This window comes from Apis mellifera, linkage group LG7 (assembly GCF_003254395.2).
Source record: "Apis mellifera strain DH4 linkage group LG7, Amel_HAv3.1, whole genome shotgun sequence".
Lineage (NCBI taxonomy): Eukaryota > Metazoa > Arthropoda > Insecta > Hymenoptera > Apidae > Apis > Apis mellifera.
In genome coordinates, this window is record NC_037644.1 from 8088987 (window position 1) to 8114581 (window position 25595).

The 25595-nt window shown below is 29.1% G+C and overlaps 1 protein-coding gene across 6 annotated transcripts in view; it reads right to left on the minus strand.

Annotated features, from left to right (window-relative positions):
- LOC100576528 overlaps positions 1-25595 on the minus strand; it is a 107040-nt gene that overhangs the window by 71407 nt on the left and 10038 nt on the right. Inside the window, exon 1 of one of the 6 annotated variants that reach the window (XM_026441992.1) lies at positions 14501-15484. The exons of the other annotated variants lie outside the window; for them this stretch is intronic. Within the exon in view, the coding sequence (XP_026297777.1) occupies positions 14501-14562 (62 nt within the window). The 5' untranslated portion in view covers positions 14563-15484. Of the gene's footprint in view, positions 1-14500; positions 15485-25595 lie in introns of those variants that run through there. 6 annotated transcript variants of the gene reach the window in all.

Below are 25595 nucleotides of genomic sequence, written 5' to 3' on the forward strand. Positions count from 1 at the left end.
CATCGTAATTAAATTCTCATTTTTTCCACTTACTTTACACACACCGTGTGCAATTTATTTAAATACCTCTATGAATAATAATCAATAAATATAATAAATCCTCATCTTGGTAACATAATATAACATACACGACAAATATAAATTTCTCATCGTCTTCAATTCAACATTCTTTACAGCAGATCGAGATGTGCGTGCAAGAATCGAGTGAGAAAAAAAGGATACAATCTTGATATTTGAAAAAGAAAAAAAGTCCAGCGCGTTCTTCGAGTTCTTCTTCTTTCTGGAGAAAATGGAGAAGGAGAGGAGAAATTTCATTTTTCGCCAAGTTTTACACGAACCGGTTGCACGGCGGCCAACAATGTCGCACTCGCGACGAGCAGCATGAAAAGAGCAGGGGGCGTCGGTTTTGCGCGGCGTCGGTTAAGCTCTCGAGCTTTGAACTTCCGTCGCCCAATTAACGTCGACCAACCTAGGTACCCGCTCTTCATTAAGCAGACCGACCTTTTGCTCCGCATAATGAAAAGGGTACCTCGTTAAATCCGTGTCGATGCATGGAGAAAAAAAAAAAAAAAAAAAAAAAAGGAAGAAGAAGAGGGGAACGAAAATTTTCGTGAAAAAGAAAAAAATATAATGTCGGCCAATGTATTATACCTGCGATAATAAAACGATTTCTTTTTTCTTTCTCTTTATTGCTGAGCATCGAGAAATTTTCCCTTTATAGGGGGCACAAGGCTTCGTTTTCTGAAATTATTTTCTGAAATTCGAATATTTTATTCTATTTTATATATTCGAAGATTTGAATGATAATAATAATAATTTATACTGAAATTGGAAATATCTTATTTTTCTTCTTTATATAACTAAAATTTTATTTTCACATATTTCTTATTGAAAAGTGAAAGCAATAATAGATTGATTAAATCGAATGATGTTATTTCACACGTTACAACAAGACGTAGAAGATTTTCCAATCAATATTCTTCTTATTATTCGAATTCTAAAAGTTAGAGTGAGAAACTATCGACATGCAAATGCATGTACAATATAAGAGAAATAAGTTTGAAATAATGAGCGAAGAACAAATACTCGGTATTCAATGGCTAATGGCCATTGTATGCGATGCAAATACAGTTAAAACGTAAGAAAACTTTATCAATTCTATTGTGAGAGGCACAATCGAACACAATATCAAATTTCTTGATCGATTGCTCGTCAATTCTTTGATCAAATAATAAATTTGAATAAATGGGATTTGAAAATTCGAGGAATAAAAATTAAGATTAAAAGCAAAATTTTTCTTCTGGTAGAAATAATTTTTAATTTTGCATTAGGCTAGAAAAAAGGAGGGACAAAGATGCTCTGTCTTTATCACGTTCTATCTCGTTTCATCCAGTGCAACATTATCCAAACTAATTGAAGGACAAATCCATTCGAATAAGTAGTTTTCGGATAATCGGGCAGGAAGAGGATATTAAACAATTTTCAGAAATGGATGTTTATTACATAAAATGGGCAATCTCTATCAAAATCTCAATAATAATTCTTCTTTTCGCACAAACAAATTATTGATTTATTTCGATACTATATATTCAACACTGTCATATTCTAGAAAATAAAACAAAGTTGATGTACAAAAATGTTAAGAATTATTTGCTTAAATGTGACAAAGATAGAAACATTTCGATCCATCTTCCTCTAAATTATAGAGAAGAATCCATTTTCCAAAATATCATTGTATTAATCCTATCTAAAGAAGATAAAAAAGTAAAAATTTACAATAAATAATAATTATAAATTATCCCATAAACGGATTCCTCGAAAAGAACGGAAGAACGTGTTACCACTTCCTGCAAAAGGAAGGAATTCTTTTCGAGAGAATTTCTCAAAGCGAGAGGGGGATAAAAATGTAAACAAAAATTTGAAAGTACAAAAAAGGAAGGATTATATAGAGGGCAAGATTACAATAGCCTCCTATGAATAAATTGCGATCGGCATGACCTCATTCTAAAAGATCTCGATGAGATAACCCATGCACACTCGACTCTTTGCCCGCTCTTTGCCCCCATTTACCCGTGATGTGTGTAGGTCATCGGGGACGGGGAGGGGAGGGGAAGGGGCGACGAGGAGGAGGAGGAGGCAACAATTGATGCAACAAGAACGAGTACCACTTATTCTCGGTTCCGCCTCTATAAATAAGTTTGTACGGTGATGATTTGATTTGTCGAAATTTATTTTCACGCTCGATTGAACCGTTAGACACCGTTTCCTCAAACATAATTATATATATATATATATATATATATGCACGTGAATATGTGCGTGTGGAATGCACATCTCAAATCTCCTTTTTAGAGAGTTATCTATAACAGGTTGAGATCAAAGTGTTCGTAGAATTCGAAGGAATAATATTGAGACATGTTAAGTTAATTGTATACTTGCTTATGTACGATTATATTACATTATGCAAAGTGACATGAAAGGAAATGAAAAATTTTTAAAAGAATCTTTTTTTTTTTTTTTTCGTCGAATTGAACGAATTTTTAATCTCGTTTTTGAATTCAATTTTGTGAAGCATGTTTCGCAAATTTTATCGAGATGATATTGAAATAATATTAATTTAAGAGATGGAATATTATCGATCTCAAAATAAAATTCTGTACTTTTATTTACTGTAGGCATTGCAAAGAAGGTAAAAGCAAACAGATATTAATTAATATTTTAATAATCGTTTGTTTATTGCAATTTGTAATTTAAAATTATTTAAATAAATACAAATTTGAAAATTCGTCAACAAGTTTGATATATATATACAGACTTTTCTAAAATTCAATTGTGATTCAACATCTTGACACTTTTCACAAAGACACTTGATACTTTTGTGATACATAAAAGATTGTAAATTTATGATACGAATTATTTATTACAATAATTCCGTTCCCACTGTTTGAATAGCTTCGAATCACGTGAATACGTAATTTCTTCCGAGCGGAAGGAAAACGAAAAAAAATAACATTAGACACGCGTCGATCGCCTACAAACGGCATCGTTAATGATATGATACAAGCTTCGATGCGGTTGCGCAACGAATAAGAAATTGTCAATCCTTGTCCTTTAATAATTTATCATTTGTGCTTGGGCAAACAACGAGTCCTAAATTTTCTTTCAGATTAACAATCGAGATCGATTCGAATCTAAGAAGTGAATTAAATATCACTTGAATTTAAAATTGTATATATAATTTTTCCAATAGCACACGTGTATCCACGTTTTACAATATTTATGTAATTACACGTTCTAAAATTTTAATGAAATTATAATTTTCGTCAAATTTGAATTTAAAATGACGATTACGAATAATTATGAGCAGTAATAATTTATTATAAATTGTGTACTTTTAATTAGCTTTCATGATTCATTCAAAGATTATATAAAATAAAATGAATAAAACATATTATCGGGAATAATTCGTCATTTTTTCTCTTGGTAACAATTTTCTTTCGTTAATTACATTTTCAATTTTTTTAAATATAATCTTTAACATAAGAACGTATCTTGCTAATACTTGCATAATTCAATTTGTTTTGTGTCTGTCTATGTTTCTTTTTCTTCTCTCTCTCTCGCAAAGAAAGAAACTAAGAATTATCGAATTCATGACTCACGAAAATTGCCTAAAGCAGACTTCCTATTAGCTGGATAATCTTGCATCTGTGTATGTATAGCGCGATTGTGTTTTCAGAGTTTTCTCAGATATTGCGCCAAAAGGAAACGAATGTCCAAGGAAAAGAGAGAATAAAGTATGTATTCGAAGAATAAAGTAGGTTTCTGCCTCGTTTCTTCTTTGACCAAAGTATGAATAAAAAGCAAAGTTTTTTTTTTTCCTTTTTCACGACAAAAATACTTTTTAAATATTCCCGGAAGATATTTCTCTCTGAGTAAAGTGTCTTAGTTGGAGCATTCTGTAACAAGTTGAAATCTATGATTTTTTTTAATAATCAAACATCTTTTAATACTTTTTCAAACATAAAATATATATGAAAAAACGTTAAAAATGTTGCTTGATAATAATAAATGGCTGTTGTAAATAGATTGCTTGATCATTTTTGTATTAAATTATATAAAACAGTACTTTAAAAATATAAACACAAACATAGTGATTCTATATTATTATAATATAAATTCTTAATACTTCTTTAAACATAAAATATATATGAAAAAGCGTTAAAAATGTTGCTTGACAATAATAAATGGCTTGGTTGTAAATAGATTGTTTGATCACTTTTGTATTAAATTATATAAAACAATACTTTAAAAATATAAACACATATAATAAAAATTTTGTATTTTTTTCGAGACAGTTTATTATTAAATACTTTTCATTTTAGAAAAAAGAAAAATAAAAGAGATGTTCTCCATTTAAAAAAAAATTAATCTGGACATATTTCTTATTCATTATACTTCAATATTCGTTAAATCTAATAGCCTGTTTCTTTTTTTATAATTTATATAATTCGTAGAAAAACTAATCACATCTGACTAATAAAATTTAATTGAGATTATTTTTTCATGTATATAATTTTCCTTATCCCAATATACAAATATCTTTACTGTTTCCACTCATGATGGATATAGTTAATCATCGTATAATTTGACATTAAATTTCATCTGTCAAATCAGAGAATTAAATCTAATTGAAGAAAGAAATGATGATGGGAAAAATTATTTAAATTATTGAAATTTTGTAATTAAAATGATAAACGATTAAAATACTTTCTCTGAATTAAATTGATTACTGGATCTGGACAAAGAAATATTTTTCCAGAAAATAAAGTAACTTTATTAACAGTAATAATTTTGATTTTTATTTGAAGCATATAAAAAATTTATAATACAAAACAGAGCATATGCATATCTAATGATAAAAAAAATTATGGATTAATAAAGTAAAATTATATTTCATTTTAGAGTCTTCTTCTTTACAAAAAGACAATCTTCAAATTTATCGTGTAATTTCGATCTTGGAATCATTTTCAAATTTTCAATATTATTTTAAAATTATTTTTCATAAATTATTTCACACATTTAAATTAATATATTTTTTGTTAAATCATGTTATTTAATAAAGAATAAACTCCATTTCCTCAAAAAATCGATTCTTCGATTTATTATTAATAATCACCTAACCTCAAATTCCTTTAATTGGATAAAAAATTCACATGTAAATTAATATATTTCTTGTTAAATCATATTATTTAATTTCGATGAAAATAACATAAAATAGCATCAAATATATATTCCAAAAGTTATTTAATTAAAGAATAAACTTTTTTTCCTCAAAAAATCGACTCTTCGATTTATTATTAATCACCTAACCTCAAATTCCTTTAATTGGATAAAGAATTCAACTAATATTATTACTATTATTATTTAAAATAAAAATTCGCTCTAATCTAATTACATCTGACACTCACAATTTCAACACTCTTCGAAAAATCGATTTTCCAATTTGTTATTTTTCCAATCGAAATTGCATTTTACCCATCAAAAATAATATCATCGATCGCTTGAAACAATTATTTCTAAATTCTCTATCGAGAAAAACGTAATCACCATTCCCATGGAAGAAAGAAGAAACTCGAGACAATCGTCCCTTCCTCGAAGGATTATTAATCACGTCTCCTCCCCACCCCACTCCCGAAAAAAATCAATTCGTTCGTGAGTTCCACAAAGCTTTTAACGATGGGGGTTGTAACGACGTAGCGCGAGAGCATTGTGTTCCCGCGAGAGGAAGATGACTTTAATGACTTCGTGAAAGGGAGTTATCCTCGGCGCGACAACCGTGCCATTATGCTTTCTTACGCAAAAGGGCGTAAAACTAATTAACTTGAGCGCACCTTCCTCGACAACGTCTGGAAGAAGAGAATTCGTTGAACATCGTTACTCGACGAGGATCTAATTACTCGAGAAGGATCCGCACAATTTCCTCGATTCAATTCTTATAATCGAACTTCTCCTTCCCCCTTCCAAATATCTCAACTTTTCAGAAAAATCGATACGAGCGAATGAATTAATCAAGTTTATCAAGAATTTATTAAGAATAATATTAATTTATATATTTCAAATAATTATCACGAATATAATTTTACATACGGATATTTATAATTCAATCGTGGCAAAGAAAATAAATATTTATTGCAATTTTTCTAAAATTAATTTTGAATTTCCCGCCATTACTCTCGCGAGCAATCGCATTTAACAGTTGGAATTCCACCCACTTGCACTCTAAATAAATTCACAATGCGACGAAAGATACAAAGAAATTTAAAATACTCTCTATTATCTCTTCATATACTCCCATTTGGATCATCGATGCATCTTGTCGAGAAAAAAAGATTGATCGAAGAACACCGAGAATCGACCGAGTGGAAAATTATATCCGCTTTTCGAACGCTTTTTACCATCGGAAAAATTGGTCTCTCGGTCACGCGAGTGGCCGCGAAACAAAGGCAGCGTAGCCTCTCCCGGCTAGAAAAGAATACCCGCGCTGTAAAACGAATCTGCAACAATAAGTAAAATGACCTTGCGCAAAGAGGCGGGAGCGCGGCGGGTCGACGACCACGTTTCACCACGGCTCGCAAGATGCAACGCCTTTCTACAGCCTTGACTGCAACCTCCATTACGTTGCTGTCAGCCCGGTTCGCTCGTCACGTGTGAACGTGCGTCGAATGACGTGTTACTATCGCTCCCCGGCATCGCGCCATCGTGTATCGGCAGCACAACTGTCCTGTTATTGCGTGGGCCGGAATATAGATATTTTTATGATCGACCGAGCGGTTAAGGTTTTATCGGAGCCAGATATATAACCGCACACCTAGTTAATGCTAATTATCGCCGAGTTCGACGCACGCTTCCACTCTCGCCTACGATACGTGTTACGTATCTGTGTGCATTGGCCTGTGATGGATGGAACACCTGGCGTCGTTTTTATTTATTTGTTTATCGATTTTTCTCCTCTCCTTTTCTCCTCCGAGTATTTACGATCGTTGAAAAGAAGACGTCCAGTTTTTTAATTCGTCTCGTGTTAATTTTAATCGCTATTGTATTTTCGTAAAATTCAGGAGAAATTTTATCCCCCCCCACGATTATTCGCCACGTGTTGATTATTTTCTCCGCAATTATAACTCGATCTCTATAGGTCAAAGCTAGGTCGAATTTAGGTGTATAGGTCAAACTATGATTTGCTTTTATAATTCGAAATGCACTATAATTACGCTATCACGTGGGCCAGGACGGAATATCTCATTTCTTTTAAAATTTAATTAATCGTGGAATATCCGATATTTTACTTTCAATTTCTCCCCCTTTCAGTCTCTATTAATTGATCCTTAAAAAGAAAAGTTTCTAAATGTTAAATTTTTTAAAAATCCAATACCCATTTGTAGATCCTTTATATATCAAAAGTCAATAATCTAGGAAAAACCATTATCAAATCTTCTTGTTTAAATCTAATATAAAAGTTTATAAATCTAATATAATATAATTATTTCCTCCTTTCCCTAAGACAAACAAAATATTTTTAACTCAAACGTTGAATTAAAAATTTGCGTCTTGGTGACATATTGACATTATCCATTCTTTTCTACATGTTATTTTTCATTTAGAAATGCGTTAACCAAAAACGCGCGAGCAATGCGCGGAACGCAATAAAAAGTCAACAGGAAACGCTGAAAAGCGTTCAACATACGCGATATGGCGTATCGACGTGTGCAAGATTAATGAAAGAAACCATTTTAAACTGTTTGCCTTCGACTAATATTTTCTTCCTAAACGAACCTTCAAATTTAAACGCGTAATAAAAATCATATTTCTAACGCGTGCGTTGGAACGCAGCAGCGCCCTCATCTTCTTAATCAACTCTTGAATTCCCCTTGAATTTTTAATTCTTTCTTATTATTATTATTATTGTTGTTATTCGTTTCATTTAACTCGAAAGAGAATTTAATTTTACCAATGCACGGAATGCGGAATGTCGAGAAGAAAAAAAAAATTATTTCTCTGAGAATTATGATACAGAGGTTAATAGAAGGAATTTTCAATTTTCACGATACGCGTTGCCGCGGCGAGGCAACGGGGGAACAAAAGAAAATGAAATAACGACTGATAATGAGAAAATGGCCATTCGATGTGACGAATTCGCTATTATCTCGTTCCTCGGCTTTTTTTTTGCCGACGCGTTTCATACAAGTGGAACTGCAACACCGACACCACCTCGCAGACAATTACTATTCTCATGCGATCCGTGAAACGCACAATAATGTATATTCATTTCGTTCCAACACACATTATTGCGAGGGCAAATCTTTGCTTTCTTTGTTTACAAAAGTATGCGCATGCGCCGTGAAATTCAACCGTGAAATTTATCGTATATTATTTTCATTTAAAATCTAGCAAATCTACGTGTGTATACATTTAATGGGATAAGAAAGATTTAGAGAAAATTAAATTTGAAATTACTGGATCTGATCGAATATTGCGATAAAATTGATTTCGTCGATAATTAGATTAAAAATTATTGTAAAAATTTCCGTCGAACTTACATGAGATTCAATATTAAATTCCTTTGAAAATATCATATTATTTTTTAATATTTACAAAATTATTATAAATTTATATTAAAATTGACAAATTTATATTTACAAATGAAATTATTAAAAACTTGCTACAATAAAATTCTTCTAATATTACAGTTAAACATAAACACGAAAAAAGCTCGATATTATATCCCCTTAAAAAAAATACTTTACTCATACTTTCATTAGAATCGCAATAATTATCTATAGATTAGGTTATATCGTATATATATATTATTTACGTGACTTAGACGATCAATTTCGTGATTCACCACGTGCTGTACTACGACCCCACAAAATATCATTATCTTCGAGTACTATTCGAAACCCGGATGTGGAACGAAACACGAATATCGAAATTAACTGGTGAGTACATATTGAACTTGATCCCCTCCTTTAACGACGACAAACACGGGGCGGCGAATTAAGGTCTTCGATCTAAAACAAAATCCACTCCTATCTCCTCTCTTCCCCCTCCTCCCTCCTTTGAACGTCAACGACCCTTTCGAATTCGGCCAACACGCTCGAAACGTCATCCTGCCCCGGCTATTTAGCGACGAAGTGGCTGTCCACACGCGAACGAATGACGTGGACGGATGTCGAACTGAATTGGCGCAATGACCATAACCAGGGTCTAATGCGGCAATGGATGTGCGACCTTTTCCTTGCCTCCGTTTAAAAGAATGGAACGAAACACGACACCGGTTCGTTGCACACGAAAGACGCTTGATGGCGCAACGAGCGAAACGATCCGTGTATATGTGTTGTGTGTGTGTGTGTGTGTGTCGCGTGTGAACGAGAGAGGACGCGGCGCGAAAATTCAGGAAATTCAGTAATTGAAACGTGAAAAACGTTTGTAATTGTGATACGTGCTTTCTAACGGAGAATGGCGCTGAAAGTTAGAATGATTGGATACCTGTTTCGAGAAATAAATATATGTGTAAATGATGGAGTATTTCTTTGTCTTTGATGGATCATTATTTATTTCGAATTTATTTCATGAAGAAATTTGTGAAGGGTATGATATATTTATTTGTGAGATGAGATTTTGTGGTTAAGTCTTTTATTATAAATTTATAATATTTATTAAAAGTTTTAATTAAATATTATTTTAGGTTTCTATTTTATATATATATATACGTTTAATTCGTGAAAGAAATTTATTTTTTCTACGAAAAATTCTACGTTTTAATCGAGAAAAATCAGGGGAAAAGCGGAAAGTACATTCAAATATAAAGTGTTCTTTCAAAGCACGGTGATACGAATTTGAACAGCGAGAAAGGTGTATATATATGTGTGTATACACGTGTATAATATTCGATATCATAAAAAAATAAAATTTACAATGAAAAAAATTCAATATTTCCAGACGTTGAAAAAACACGCGTTTGATTCGTTCTTTCGAGACACCTTCCCTGTTTCAAACGCATAATATTTATTTTCGTGAAATGCGCGATTAATGTTTAAATCAATATTTATCACTTTTTTAATCGAAAGTTTTCATAATATATGTAGATATATTATAGATATTGTATTTTATAATTTACAAAATAAAAATTAATAATATTGTATAATCTGAATAATATTAAAAAGAAACTTTGTTAAAGCAAACAAATAAAAATAAAAATAAAATTTTCATTACGTATGAAAAGGAAAGGAAAGGATAGAATTCGCTGTGATCAAAATGAATATTTTACACTCTCTTCTCTCGTTTAAATCCCATTGTAGCAATAATCTGCACAACATGTTGAAGGTAATAAGGTCGTAACAATCTATTGCGACCTTGTTTCTACATATCTTACTATAATAATATTACATTTTTTTCTAGTTTATTGACTTATATCCATTCGTCTTACAAAAATTTGAGAGAAAAAGTTTTCGTATTGAAAACGGTATAAGAAACTGTCTTCGATTTTAATAATAAATTAACTTGTTTCTTTTTGCAATCTCATCGACAATAAAACTTGAAACTTTTTCTTAAAATTTTTGAAGGTAAAGAATTAATTTTTTAAAATATATATAATTTATTTAATGATATAGTAATATACATTACTTCATAATGTCTAAATATATAATAATTATGCACGGATTAAAAAGTGATTCATCTTTCAACTAACAAATTTAACTGTTTATTCCCTCGTTAAAAAATGAAAAAAATATTTTAAAAAGGTATCTAGAAATAATATTATAATATAATATTCAATAAATTGTGAATTCTATAGTGAAAATCTCGTTTTTATTCATGCTGTAAAAAAGTTTCTTTTCAATATTATTATATTATTTATCTATCAATTTTTATTTCGTAAATTTCTTTTCTTCCATTTTGTTTTCATAAATTAACTTCTTTCTCTTTGCAATCGCATCGATAATAAAACTTGAAACTTTTTCTTAAAATTTTTGAAAGTAAAAAATTAATTTTTTTTTATTTTCATTAACAACTTATAATTTATTCAATAATAATAATCCTTTCTATACGTTACTTCATAATGTCTAATAATTATGCACGGATTAAAAAGTGATTCATCTTTCAACTATCAAATTTAACTGTTTATTCCTTTATTAAAAAATGAAAAAAATATTTTAAAAAAAAGGTATCTAGAAATAATATTATAATATAATATTCAATAAATTGTGAATTCTATAGTGAAAATCTCGTTTTTATTCATGCTGTAAAAAAATTTCTTTTCAATATTATTTACATATCTATCAATTTTTATTTTGTAAATTTCTTTTCTCCCATTTTATTTTCATAAATTAACTTCTTTCTCTTTGCAATCGCATCGACAATAAAACTTGAAACTTTTTCTTAAAATTTTTGAAGGTAAAAAATTAATTTTTTTCTATTTTCATTATAATTTATTCAATGATAATAATCCTTCCTATACATTATTTCATAATGTCTAATAATTATTAGACATAATACGGATTAAAAAGTGATTCATCTTTCAATTATTAAATTAAACTTTATTTTATTCTCTCGAAAAAAATATTTAAAAAAAGGGTATCTAGAAATATTGTAATGAATTCTATAGTGAAAATCTTTATTCATGCTATAAAAGAGTTTCTTTTCGATATTATTTACATATCTATTAATTTTTATTTCTCCCATTTTTCACAGCAATAAGGTATGATATAAACGAAAGCAAATATCTCGGTCCATTCGGATAGTTTCCCTGTGTAAGATTTATTCTCATCTCGAGAATCATTTCATGAGAAGAATTTTCTCATGGTTTTTTACAACGCCATTGAAATTCCTTACGAAGCGAGGCAACGGAGCAGAAAGATTCTCTGATCATTTTCTCATGGTTGCATACCATTTCACTGATACTACTACTTTTTCTAAAAAAAAAAACAGTGTGCAATAACGATTAGCAAGATATGTCCTAAAGTTTTTTCCTTTTGCACCACGAGTGTCAATCTCGTACGTGTTCATCGAAATGACGTTCTAATGCATCTAATTAATGCCAAATCGTATATATAATTCATACGTATATAATAAATAGACGTGGAAATACGTCAGACTTGTTCAACTGCTAATTATTTCTTGGACTACTTTTAGAGAGGAAAAAAAAAATTTCCACATTTTCTCAGTCAGAATTACTATTAAAAGGATTAAGAGGATTGCAATATTTCCTTTTCAATCTGAATATTTTAACAAATTCAATTACACACTATTTTTTTACTTTTACAATAATGTGAAGATGAATATCAGTAAATGGAATTTAAAGTATTAAAAAGAAAAGTTGCATAAAACTATTTTTTACTTTACTTTTACATTTAATAATTTGGACAGATATGAAGTAAATGGAATTTAAAGTTTGAAATTTGTTTCTATTAAAAAGAAAAAGCAATTGCAATTGATGCAGTTAAATCTGGGATGGATTTTCTAATTTTTAACAACAAAACTATTTTTTATTATCTATTAAGTATTAAGTATCTTATTAATTAATTAACTATTTCTTATTATTAAATTTCATCTTATTAACTATTTATTATTATTATAGGCTATACACACTATTTTTTTACTTTACTTTTACAATAATGTGGAGATGGATATCAGTAAATGGAATTTAAAGTGTTAAAAAGAAAAGTTGCATAAAACGTAACTATTTTTTACTTTACTTTTACATTTAATAATTTGGACAGATATGAAGTAAATGGAATTTAAAGTTTGAAATTTGTTTCTATTAAAAAGAAAAAGCAATTGCAATTGATGCAGTTAAATCTGGGATGGATTTTCTAATTTTTAACAGCAAAACTATTTCTTATTATCTATTAAGTATTAAGTATCTTATTAACTATTTATTATTATTATAGGCTCGTTTAAGAAAAAAATTATTCGTGATCCAAATAATCTTATCTATTAGTTGGAATAATGGAGGATTGAGAAACATTTGCGATCCAAATGATCTTGTCTCTCTATTAATTCAAATAATGGGAGGATAGTTGGATTATACTCAAATACTAAAGGAATATGCATGCATTATACATGAATGCTTCAATTGTATTCATTTCCTGGAAAGTTGAATCTCGCGTTAAGGAAGCCAATACGATCAATAATGTTATTAAAAAGATTATTAACAAACGATGTCGATATAATGATATTTTGAATCCGTTTAATCCGTTTTAAAATCCCGTGTACAATAATCAATCATATTGACAATACTTTATTGATATCGATTTATCGATAAAATATTATTAATTGTAGGCGAACATTCTTGGATAAAGTTATCATTATATATATCGATATAGATATTTTTCTTTTTTTTTTTTTTTTTTTAGATTTAATGTATATAAATGATGTATAAAAAATAGTAATGAGATATCTCTTTTTTTTTCTTTCTTATGCAAAGAATGAATTTACACGATCGAAAAAAAATTTAATCTTCACAAAGTTGCATAAAACATAATCATTATCGAAATCATTAGCGTAACATTCCCTTCAAAGAATCATTTACCTCTCCGGTATAATGAAATAATTGCACGGCTATTGCTGTTTCAACATGAATCGTTTTCCGCGATTGTGATCGTTAATGAGATCATTGTTTCTTGCCAACCGTCATGGATATTCATGCGTGTAAAAAAAAAACGAAAATAAATCTGTCACTCGTTCGTTCGAATAATTAAGAGAAATTTAAAAAATTGTTTAGAAAATTACATTCGAGTTATACTTGTGATAAAAAGATAATAAAAATTAATAACATTGAAGAATCGTATTAGAGAATTTTAATGGAAAAGAATTTGAATTGTGTAAAAATAAATGTATTCTTCTTTAAATAATATTTAAAAAAATTTAATTGAAATTAAATATTTATTGTATTGTGATTAATTTATTTATATAATTATATTTATTTGAAATGTTGAAAAATAAAAAAAATTTCAAAAATAATAAAATCAGATAAATGGCTGGATTTATAAATTCTTAATGAATGGCATATATATATAAAATATTATAAATATAAAATAATTGTAAGTATCACATGTTAAATATGAAGATACATAAAAGTAGATATTAGATATTAGATATTTTTAGATATGTAAAAATTGTTACGTATAGAATAGATTAACGTTACGTTTATTAAATATGGAATAAAACCTTATAAATATATTTCAAAAATTGTACGCAATACGATTTAATTTTTATAATACAAATTAATATCAGATAAATTATATATCATATTTCAAAATGAACGATAATATAAAAAAGAAAGATTCTATAATTTCGATCCGAATTTTATAAGCTCAGAACTTTGCGTATCAATCTCGAAAAAACCTTACAGGTATTACGATATATATATATATATTTCTCAAAACCGGTTTCTCGGGACATCAAGCAAAACAAAGAAAAGATAAATACGGGATAAAGAACATACCGAGTAGGGTTATCGCCGACGAACTGCGACTTCTCTGTGTGAAATGATGTACCAAACGTCATAACAGAACAAGTAGGCAATCTAGGTTGCTGTCGTTTTTGAGAGTTTTTGCCGCTCCTCTGCCGATTCTCGCTATCGGCCGAGTTTTCACGACCGCCGAATAGCTCGGCTAGTCAGCTGATCGCACGATGTTTCATCGCTTCGCTCACGGTACGCATTATTGCTGGAATTTTTTCCGCGAGTATGCCTTTCCTCTTACCCGGCTCGCTGTTGTCCCACCGTAAAAGATTCGACCTTTAAACCCGTACCAACGATACGATGGAGTGTAAATTCGAACTGGCGTTCAAATGTTTCAGAAACGCGTCGCCGCGTGCACTGTTCACTTTTCTAGCGGCTACTAAAGTCTCGACAGGCACAGAAACGTACGTGTCTTCCTGTTGGATCGCTATCCCACAACACAACAACAGGTCGTTTCTATGTGCTTTCTTGTCACGAGCTCGTTCCGTTGTTTTTTTAATGAAATTTAAATTTTGAACGAGTTTACGATGAAACGTCTGAAAATTCGAGAAACGATCACAATGCTCGAACACAATGAGAGTCACGATGTCACGAAATTCCGCAGTTTACCAGTGTCACGAATAACGGTACAACGCGCGGCCAGTAAACACAAATCATGCACGGAAATTTAACGAAGCGTCGACACTGTTTGGACGCAGCAAGTGCAACGACCTGTCAGTCATTCGTTCTTTTCTGTTAGCTCCTCGCTTTTCATCGAGTCAAAATTGTTTTTTTTCACAAATGTTAAATTACATGAAATATATATTCACAATGGAAACGAGTGTATCCAAGTCGCAAGCCCAATGATTGTATGTACGAGGAGCACGAGTAGCCGATGAAAACCGATTAGGACCGAACCGAGCCGAAGGTAAAGTACCGACTCGTACCGCGTCTAGCATCCGACTGGCTCCGAGGAAAGCTGGTCGACGGATGTGGGAACATCACCTGCCCCCCTTAACCCCTCGCCCCATCACTCGGGACGCGCCAACGCACTACTACGGACCATGTCACTATCCTCAACCCTCTGCAACAGCATACTACTACCATCGGTATCGGACGGTATTTCAAAGACGCATCAAAGTAACTCCTTTTAAACTTATTCGCATTTCTCTTGTCCCCTCGAATCCCTTTTCTCATCTCTCCTAACGTAAATTTGAATCGCGTCATAGGTTATAACACGATCATGGTTTTTGTTATATCTTTAGATGACGTTCTACCTGGATTAGGGTACTTTTTGTTTGAAATAAAAATAAATCTCAAAATCTTAATTGAGAGAAAAATTATTTTTATCAAACTTGTAATTGATAATTTCAAATAATAATGAATAGTAAAATTCTTCGGTATCAAAAGGAAAGTATAAAATTTAAATAATAGAAAATAATATTTCTACATTTTTATAGTAAAATTAAATAATATTAACATAATTTATTTTTCAAATGACACAATTATTATTCAAGTAATGTTTTATTGGATTAATTTTCAATTCTAATTTCTATCATATTTTCGTAAAAAAATGTTTAAATTTTTTCAATAAAAAAAAAAAATTTTTGAAAATATCTTTCTTTGCATCGTTTAAAACATGATGCAAAAATACCATTTTAATTATCAGATGTTAAAATAATTTTTTGTGCGATATAACTGTAGTCGCGTAAAATTAAAATTGAATGAACATAAAATATTATGTCAACTTCGATATATGAAAAAATTTTCTAATCAACGCTGCATGAATATTTCGCACACACGAAATCATTGTTAAAAATAATCGGAATAAATATCGATGAACATAAATTATTCAATCAACAATATAATGTAATCATACATCGTATCCCATGTTACTATATTGATAACGATAACTTATTATTGTTACATGAAAATACTGCAGTAATAAAATCAGTGTAAAGTCACGCAAAACATCATACAACATACATACAATTCGAAATAATACCGTAATAATAAATAATTATTTCTATAAGATAATTTCAAATAATGAAAATAATCTAATACATCGATGAAACAAATGAAAACGTATTTGTAGGTTAGATTAGACGTATTTATAGATTGTAGAAACAAAAATAGAGCGTATCTCTTAAGCTATACGAATTTTTAATCACTTAAAGCGAATCCTTTCGAGCTCCAGTTTCGCCTCGAGCATCATCTCTTTTCTCGTTTACACACACTCTCTCTCTCTTCTCTCTGTTTTATCGGCCGACTTTGTCTCTCCGTTACCTTTTGTTACCTTCTTTCCAAAGACAGAGTGTGATCTGTTGTTCGAAGGAAACGATAATAAAGGGAGAGCATTGATTTCGGCGGAATGCACACGCTATATATATCGATTTGAAAACAAGAACACGAGAGAGAGTGGCAGACTAGAATTTCTAATGCAGCTGGTGTTCCTTTATCAACGGACTTTACAATGCGTGTTCAGTTCTAAGTACGATAATGAAAAGAACGATGCTTCCTTTTTCATCTGAACAATCTGCTATTGTGCATACTTTTCTTTTAAAGGAGCAAATCATTCTACAAGATTTAATATGTATATAAAAGTGTCATCAAACAATTTTTGTAAGAAATTTTCATTTTTTCCAATTAAACTAAACTAATTCTGTGCATCACAATTTACAGAATTAAATTAATAAAATAATTCATTTTACAACAATTAATATAAGAAAATTAATTACGTATATATATATATACAATTTTAAATTTAGGATATTGTTCTTTGAAAAAGTAGTTCCGTTTGTAATTTCTCTTATAAGACATTTCATTTTTTCCAATTAAACTAAACTAATTATGTGCATCACAATTTATAAATAAATTAATAAAATAATTCATTTTATAACAAAATTAATACAATAATATACATAAGAAAAAATGGAAAATTTATTTCGATTAATTATATATATATATATATATATATATACAATTTTTAATTTACGATATTGTTCTTTAAAAAAATAAATTTTATTTCGATTAATTAAATATATATATATATATATATATATATATATATATATACAATTTTAAATTTACGACATTGTTCTTTGAAAAAGTAGTTCCTTTTGTAATTTCAACTCTCTTATGAGACATTTCATTTTTTCCAATTAAATTAAACTAATTATGTGCATCACAATTTACAGATAAATTAATAAAATAATTCATTTTACAACAAAATTAATACAATAATATACGTAAGAAAAAATGGAAAATTTATTTCAACTAATTACGTATATATATATACAATTTTAAATTTACGATTGTTCTTAAAAAATTGTTCTTTAAAAAAGTAAATTTTATTTCGATTAATTAAATATATATATATACAATTTTAAATTTACGACATTGTTCTTTGAAAAAGTAGTTCCTTTTGTAATTTCAACTCTCTTAGACATTTCATTTTTTCCAATTAAACTAAACTAATTATGTGCATCACAATTACAGATAAATTAATAAAATAATTCACGTAAGAAAAAAATGGAAAATTTATTTCGATTAATTACGTGTATATATATACAATTTTTAATTTATTACATTGTTCTTTGAAAAAGTAGGGCAACGTTAATTTACTGTATGTAACGACGTTACATTTTTATACGCAAGAAGTATAGACCTTTCTTTTCTTAAGTATAAATAAAATCTCCAACGTTAAAACAGAGAGAGAGAGAGAGGATATTCCATTCTGCTTTATCATTGAATCTACAATGTTGCCCATCAACAAAGAATCTCAAATTATTTAAGGACCATTATCCAGAAGCTAGAATTTGATCGAAAAATTTAATTACTTTGCTTTCGCCAGAGAAGAAAAGAATTTTCGAAAAAGGAAGAAATATAATTCGACTTCTAGTAAAAAAAGAAAATAAATACGTGTCTCGAGAATGAATGATTAAAAAAAGAAAATATCGTTGACGTTAACGCAACCCACGTCAAATCTTCATATTTTCTAAAACCGATATGAAGGGTTGGGTGGAGATTAAAGATGGATCTCGAAAATTAATAAGTGAAAAAAAAAAAAATTATTAAATTTAAGGAAGGTCGATCGAAATGATCTTTCTTTTTTTAACAGAGTTCATCGACTGTTAAATGCTGGGTCATCACTTGATCACACGATCGACTTGATCGAAATTATAAAAGTTTCTGACATTTATAGAGCAATATCGAAACCAGAGATTGGTCAAACTTTGATTTCAACTTTTCAAGTGGATCAAGCTTATTCATCAAGTTAATAAGAATTATATTTCTCCCCTAATTCAATATTTCCAAGTTTCTCAAACTATCCCAAGCTTTCAAATCGCAAATTACAATTGTGTTAAACAAACATCCCTTTTGTACAATTTCTAGAAAATTTCAATATAATATTTAGCTTTCGAGAAATATCTCAAAATTGACAATCTCGAATTTCGAACAGTCATTTAACCTTCGTGTTCAACGTGTTATGCCATTTGCAGGATAAATTCCTGTAATCTCGGCCACGAAAACAAATTGCACTCTTTATCCGAGAAAGTTCACGCTCACGTATCCATGTAATTTAAAAAAAAGAAAAAAAGTTTCTTTTTAAACGTTTCAGTTTTCGGTGGCCAACGTTGATATAACCGAACGATCAAGTTTGGCGTCCATTTTTCTTCAATAACTAAAACTCGAGCGGAAAATAAAACGCGATATATATATAAAATTCGTGTGAAAGTATTAGTTAAAGGGAGAGCTCGTCCGGACACACGTGAAAATTTTTCAGCTCCCTCGAGGGATGGAAACTCGTGGGCGTTGAAATCTTCGATCCGAACTTGCTGACCGAGATGTTTGCAAGGACGACGTTGGTCCGCAGCCGCGGCTGCGGATTCCACGGAATGCACAGGGATGAGAAATTTAGGAAGGAAGAGAGCGCGCATTAAGATAATTATTGCGCCGACGGTGGAAAAAAAAAATCAACGTCCCGAATAGGCGTACCGTGAATCCTCCTAATCTTCCTAATTATTGTTTCTCGAATAATTAAATATCGCAGCCTGTTTTCCAAACAGGCCCACTGACCGAATATACGAGATCTCGTTCAGAAAGCGTCACATACGTATAAATTAAATAATGATTACACGTAAGTTATAAGGTAACTTTCGTTTCGTTGTCGAGTTCAAACGATGGTTCGTTATGTGAGAAACTTGAGAATCTTGTTTTGAAAAAGAAAAATTTGAATTGAATCTTTATTTTGATTCTTTTCTTAAATTTGGAACTTTGGAAATTATAAATTATTAAATATATTCGAGTCTTTGCGACAAAGGTATCTACTTAAATCTATCACTAAAAAATTTGTTCAAATATTTTTGCCACGCAATGGTGATACAATATCGTATTTCAATCGCAACAACGTTTCATAAATGTTATTCCATTTTATTGAATTGATACGTATGTTGGTTTTGATAAAATAAATAAAATAATTTGAAATGAATAGTCCATCCAGTTTATAACAATTTTGTATAATAATATATTTTGTTATTATCTAAATTAGGAATCTTAGAATATATTATTTCAATTAAATGTAAGATATAATTGTTTTATTCTCATCAGAAATTTGAAATAAATTTGAAATAAATTGTACATTTAAAATTACAATATAAATCTCCATATCAAGCCGTTATGAAAAATTTTAAAACTGAAACTTTAAAATTTAATTAAAATTTAAAGAATAATTCTAGAGATTGAAACAAATACAAACAATTTGATTTTTTCGAATATATAATCAATTTAATTTAGCACTAGATATAGTGAAATTAATATTACTATCACAGTCTATTATTCATCATTTTATCTAACGCAAAATTAAATTGCTTACAAATACATCATCTTTTATATTTGTTTCTATATTTCTATATTTATCCGTTAAATTTTCTGTCTACAGTAAGATTATTTCAATATTTTACTCGTTTTATCCCAATTTTAGAAATGGAATTTCAGTATTAGATCCTTTAAACGTGCTTTATGGAATAAACTGTTGAATAAAATTCGACACCGATCCGAATCACTCTAGATTCCTCTTTTTCCTCGAAAAATTGAATTCACAGAATTCATCATCTACCCACATAAATGTTCCAATTTCTGCCTGTGGATGCTAAAAATTTTATATCTCATCCGAAAATATATAAATACATATATATACTTCTTCTTCAAAGAAGAAAAATATTCTTCTTTTTTCAAGAAAAAAAATACCTCTAAATATTTTCCAAGTAATTTCCAAATAATTTTTTAAACATTAAAAAGCAAAAGTCTCAATTACGCGATATGAAATCGGTCAAAAAAACTGCCTCGATTAATTCTTATATATCGCATTAACTAATTCCAATATTAATCCTGTCGTGTTCCATCACGAATCTTCCTTCTCCGATATAAACCAATAGTAAGTTCGTCATCCGAAGGTGTACTAGATCCAATTATCGGAATTAAGAGAAGCACCGGAAGGAAAATTCTCTTGCCGCGCAACTAGTGTATACGTTCATCATTGTCGAAACGCAAAGGCTTCGTCGTCGAGGCAAATGTTTGACCGGCTGCACAAACTGGGTCGGTCAAGCGGCAACGCGCCGTCGACCAATCAGATTCAGAGCTTTCGATTGTTCCGTTCTTTTTTCTCTCTCTCTCTCCCTCTCCCTCTTTCTCGTTTCTCTGTTCCTCCTTCGGTCCAGGTACGAAGAAACTTCGACAGGGACCGCTAATACCGACCGGACAGAATTCGGCTGGTCGCGTGCTGGCACCATGCCGAGGAAATCGTGGAACGCGGGATACAATTTCGTATCGGGACAGAGGAGAGTGCATTACACGGAGCACCGTGTGTGTCGCATCGTTTCGCTGCCATCATACGTCGAGTTCCTCTCGTGCGGCCATGTTTAGAGGCTCCGAATGACGAGATACTGCATGAAATGCGGATTGATAAAAAAAAATCTAGTAATGGAATCCTCTTCCAGAGATATATTTGAATATTTGGATATCGCGTAATATTTTAAGAGGATGTTTTGAAAAGATTTTCTCGTTTCTCCGTATTTTTTCTTTTTTCTGCTTTTTATCTCGATAGTGAAATACTATAGAATTTTAATAATTCTATATTATTATAAAATATTCTATGGGATTGTTTGATTTATTTTTTTTCACTTTGTCTTGAAAATTTCTATAAGAATATCGATTTTCTTTAATTCCTCGAATTATATTTGCCTAATATTTACGTTCTAACTCGGATAATTTGATCTTTATTTTTTCTTGTTTTAGAAATAGCCGAATGTTTACTGTCGATGTTAATGGAACATCTTTAAAGGATTGATTTTATATATATATATTTAATATACAACAACTCGCATAACGTTAAATATACAATTTTATGAAAAATATTCAATTTGCAATTTCTTATGTTCCTTTTTAATTGAATAAAAAATATTGACGCATAATTTTCATTTTTATGCGAGCATTTATTATCTCAAAGGAATAGAATAAATTTAAGAAAAATTATGAACAGCTCTCATAAATTTCTCTATTACCTTTTTTTATATTGGTTAATCGCATTCAACGTATCCTCGTTACTTTACGATTTCCTTTATTTTATTATCAACAACATTAAAATTGATGAATAAATTCCATCGATAGAACGAGTATAATAAAAACGATTATACAATAAGCAATAGCATGTAACGAAATTGCATCTACTTCGATTAAAATTTTCGTTTGTTCAATGAATATTTTTTAGTTAGAAAATCAATTATTGTCAAAAAATTCGATTCTTTAGGAAAAAAAAAAAAAGCATGTCAAACTTTTCTGCAGTATCCTTGAACCTTTGATTCACTCAACGAACAACTGTAAATTTTCTGAAATTATATTTTCTGAAACGAAATGTGTAGTCACGCGAGCTATCACCAGTTATTTTCACGGATTCTTCCTGTCATTCGTATAACAAAATATCGAACAATCTGTCTTTAAATGATATATTGGTTTCAAATTATCATCATCGAAGATCAGAATAGTTTTATCGATATCAAGTCTCGAGTAAACAAATATTTTGAAATCAATTTTATACGTTATAAAATAATGTTTTATTTTATAAATTTGTGAATAATTCCTTTCACAATTTAAATTATTAAGTGCATTTTTATGTGTATTCTACAATTTATTTTATATTTTATTATCTTAATTTCATTTTTTTTATGGAAATTAATGGAGATTGTTAATGGAAATTTTCTATATAAAATAAATTTTAGAAAGATATTTATAATAGAAGACAAAAATTTTAATATACATATTTTATAAGATAATTTACCTAATTCAAAAATTCTGATTTTAATAAATGTTTACATATGTGTAGATAAAGTTTAGTTTTTAAAACAGTTTCAGCATTTTGTTAAATTTTGATTATAATATTGTTTGGAAATTTTCTTTACAATAGTATAACAGAGTTCCATTATCATAATGTATCATATCATAAAGTATCAATTATTTTATAAAAAAAATTTTATCTTTTAATTTTTTAATATATTAAACAAATGTTTTATTTTTAATGAAATTTTATGAGTATAGATAGTATAATAAATAGTATATGAAGCAATTCTTTTTTTATAGAAATATCACTTTGAAAAAATTAAATTAATGTTCAAAGTTTCAATGTCTTTTTCATTTTTTAAATATAAATTTATAATGGTGAGAGAAATTTTATTTTATATCGAATATTTTATATAAAAAAAGAAATTAATATGAATGAATAAGGTAAACATATCAATAGCAAAACAAGCAATGAATCATAGTTGCACAAATTAAAAATCAATTTATAATAAAAATTAATTTATGAAAACAAACATATAAATTCCATATATGTATATAAATATAAAAATAAAAAATCTAGATTTGGAAATATAAAAATCTTTAATCCTAAAACAAAATTCCTAATCGATTTTCATAATAATAAAATTAATTAAATGATAAGATGAACCTTATCCTATTTAAACTCCTATTTAAAACAAAATTTGGATTATTCTTTGATAATTAAAAATTTTTTTTTAACTATTAGCTGTTGCTCTTTTATTTTTATAAATACACGTAAATATTAATCCTAATACGATCGAAAGAACGGATATTTTGAAAGGAAAACATAGTTTTTAAAGTAAAAGAAAATAAGCAGCAGCAACCAGCAGCATCACATGTTCCCTCATGTGGACACATTTAAAAGCCTTTCATAAGTTTTTATAACCCTCGTGTTTTTCATGGTGAGTCACCTTGTAGTACCAAGCACGGAATTAATAAACTATAACAATAACTATCAATTTCGTAACGATATCAATTCAATTACATTCAACATTCAAACGTCCTGCATGAATTTTGCATTTATTACATTTATTTTTTTTAATTATTCGTACATCGAAAAACGAAAATTTCTTTTAATTATGGAAAATATTGAATTCTGTGAAATATAAATACGAGATAGCGTTAATAATTTTATTAATCTTATCAAGTTAACGATTTTAAAATTTATAGCGAGTTATATTAAAAATAATTCTCGAGTTTTGTGTGTTATTAATGATCACTCTTAAATTTTATTATAATATTAAATTAGAAAGTTTTTTTCGTTATTTGCACACGTTATTTACGATTTTACTAGAGAAGTATGATTTAAATAAGAAATTTAATCTTTATTGATATGAAGACATTCAATCAAATTTTCTCTTAAATCTTTTTGTAAATGAAAAAATTATAAGTTGCTAATAAATTACTTTACAATTGCATATCAATCATCGAATCACTTCTGAATTCATAAAATGTTCAAATTCGATTCATCTATTTGAAATTCTTTTTCTCGAAATACTCGTAAAAAAGAAGAATATCATCGATTGAAATCAGTTTGTTCAATGTTCAAATCGACTCGCGATATACTTAAACCCATTACTACAATTACGCCGCTCGCGTAAATTCTTTAGCGAGATGAAATCGTGGAAGACGAGACAGTGGATTTTCTACAAAACAAGTCGAACATTTCGACAGACGGAAGAAGACGTACGCGTTGCATTTGACGGAAATTGCAATCTATTTTCACGACCAGGATTTGGAGCATGGATATCGAAATAAATTGCATTCGATCGCGGTTAAATTTCATCTCGAATCGGATCTTTCCCAATTTTCACATTTATTCCGGGAATTTCGTGCAATTAGCGATGCAACAATCGATGCAAAAAAAAAAAAAAATATATATATATATCTAAAATCTTTGTTATTTTTGTTAAAAAAAGATCGTCACTCCTGCTGAAAATATACTCTGAATGATAATTATTGGCGCATATTCCACGAAAATATTCTGGCTTAATTTTAGCGCGTTTCTCTTCGTACGTTGATTCTTGAAAATATTAGTGCGTTTCTCTCTTTTCCCGTGACACTTCAAAACATGTACAGTGACTCAAGAAAATTATTTCTTATTCTTACTGTAAATAAAACTGTTGATAAAATATGCATTTAGCTTGAATTCTAAATTGTGATAATAATTAATTAATTTGAAAAGTATCGAGAAAATATTAGGATTGTTTATCAAGTTGTAAAAACAATTTAAGCGAAGTTCAATGTAAAGCTTTATCTTCGTCACATCGTTTCATTCTATCTTCATCTTTTCTCAGTTACTTGTAATAAATAAATCTTAACTCTTTGAAATAAAAATTTTTAATGTTGAAAGAACTCTAAAATTGAACAAAAATTTTTAATTCAATGAAATATAAAAAAAAAATAAATAGGATCATTTCAATTATTATACATGTAAAAATGAAAATAATTAAAATTAATAAATAAATTGATTGAATATTTGAGTATAAAATGGAATAATTAGTAGTCTTATACAACTTGTGTATTTCTAATTATTTCAATTCTTCAAGGAAAATATTTTTCAATCTATACCCCAAAGAGTTAATTTTCTTGTATATCAATTTTTGTATTTTGTTTCTAAAACTGATCCTTCAAAAATATTCCATAAATATATATTCTGTTGTAAAAATTATTTCCATAAGTAAAATTATATTCAAGGAAAGAAAGATAGGAAATTTGTCTTTAA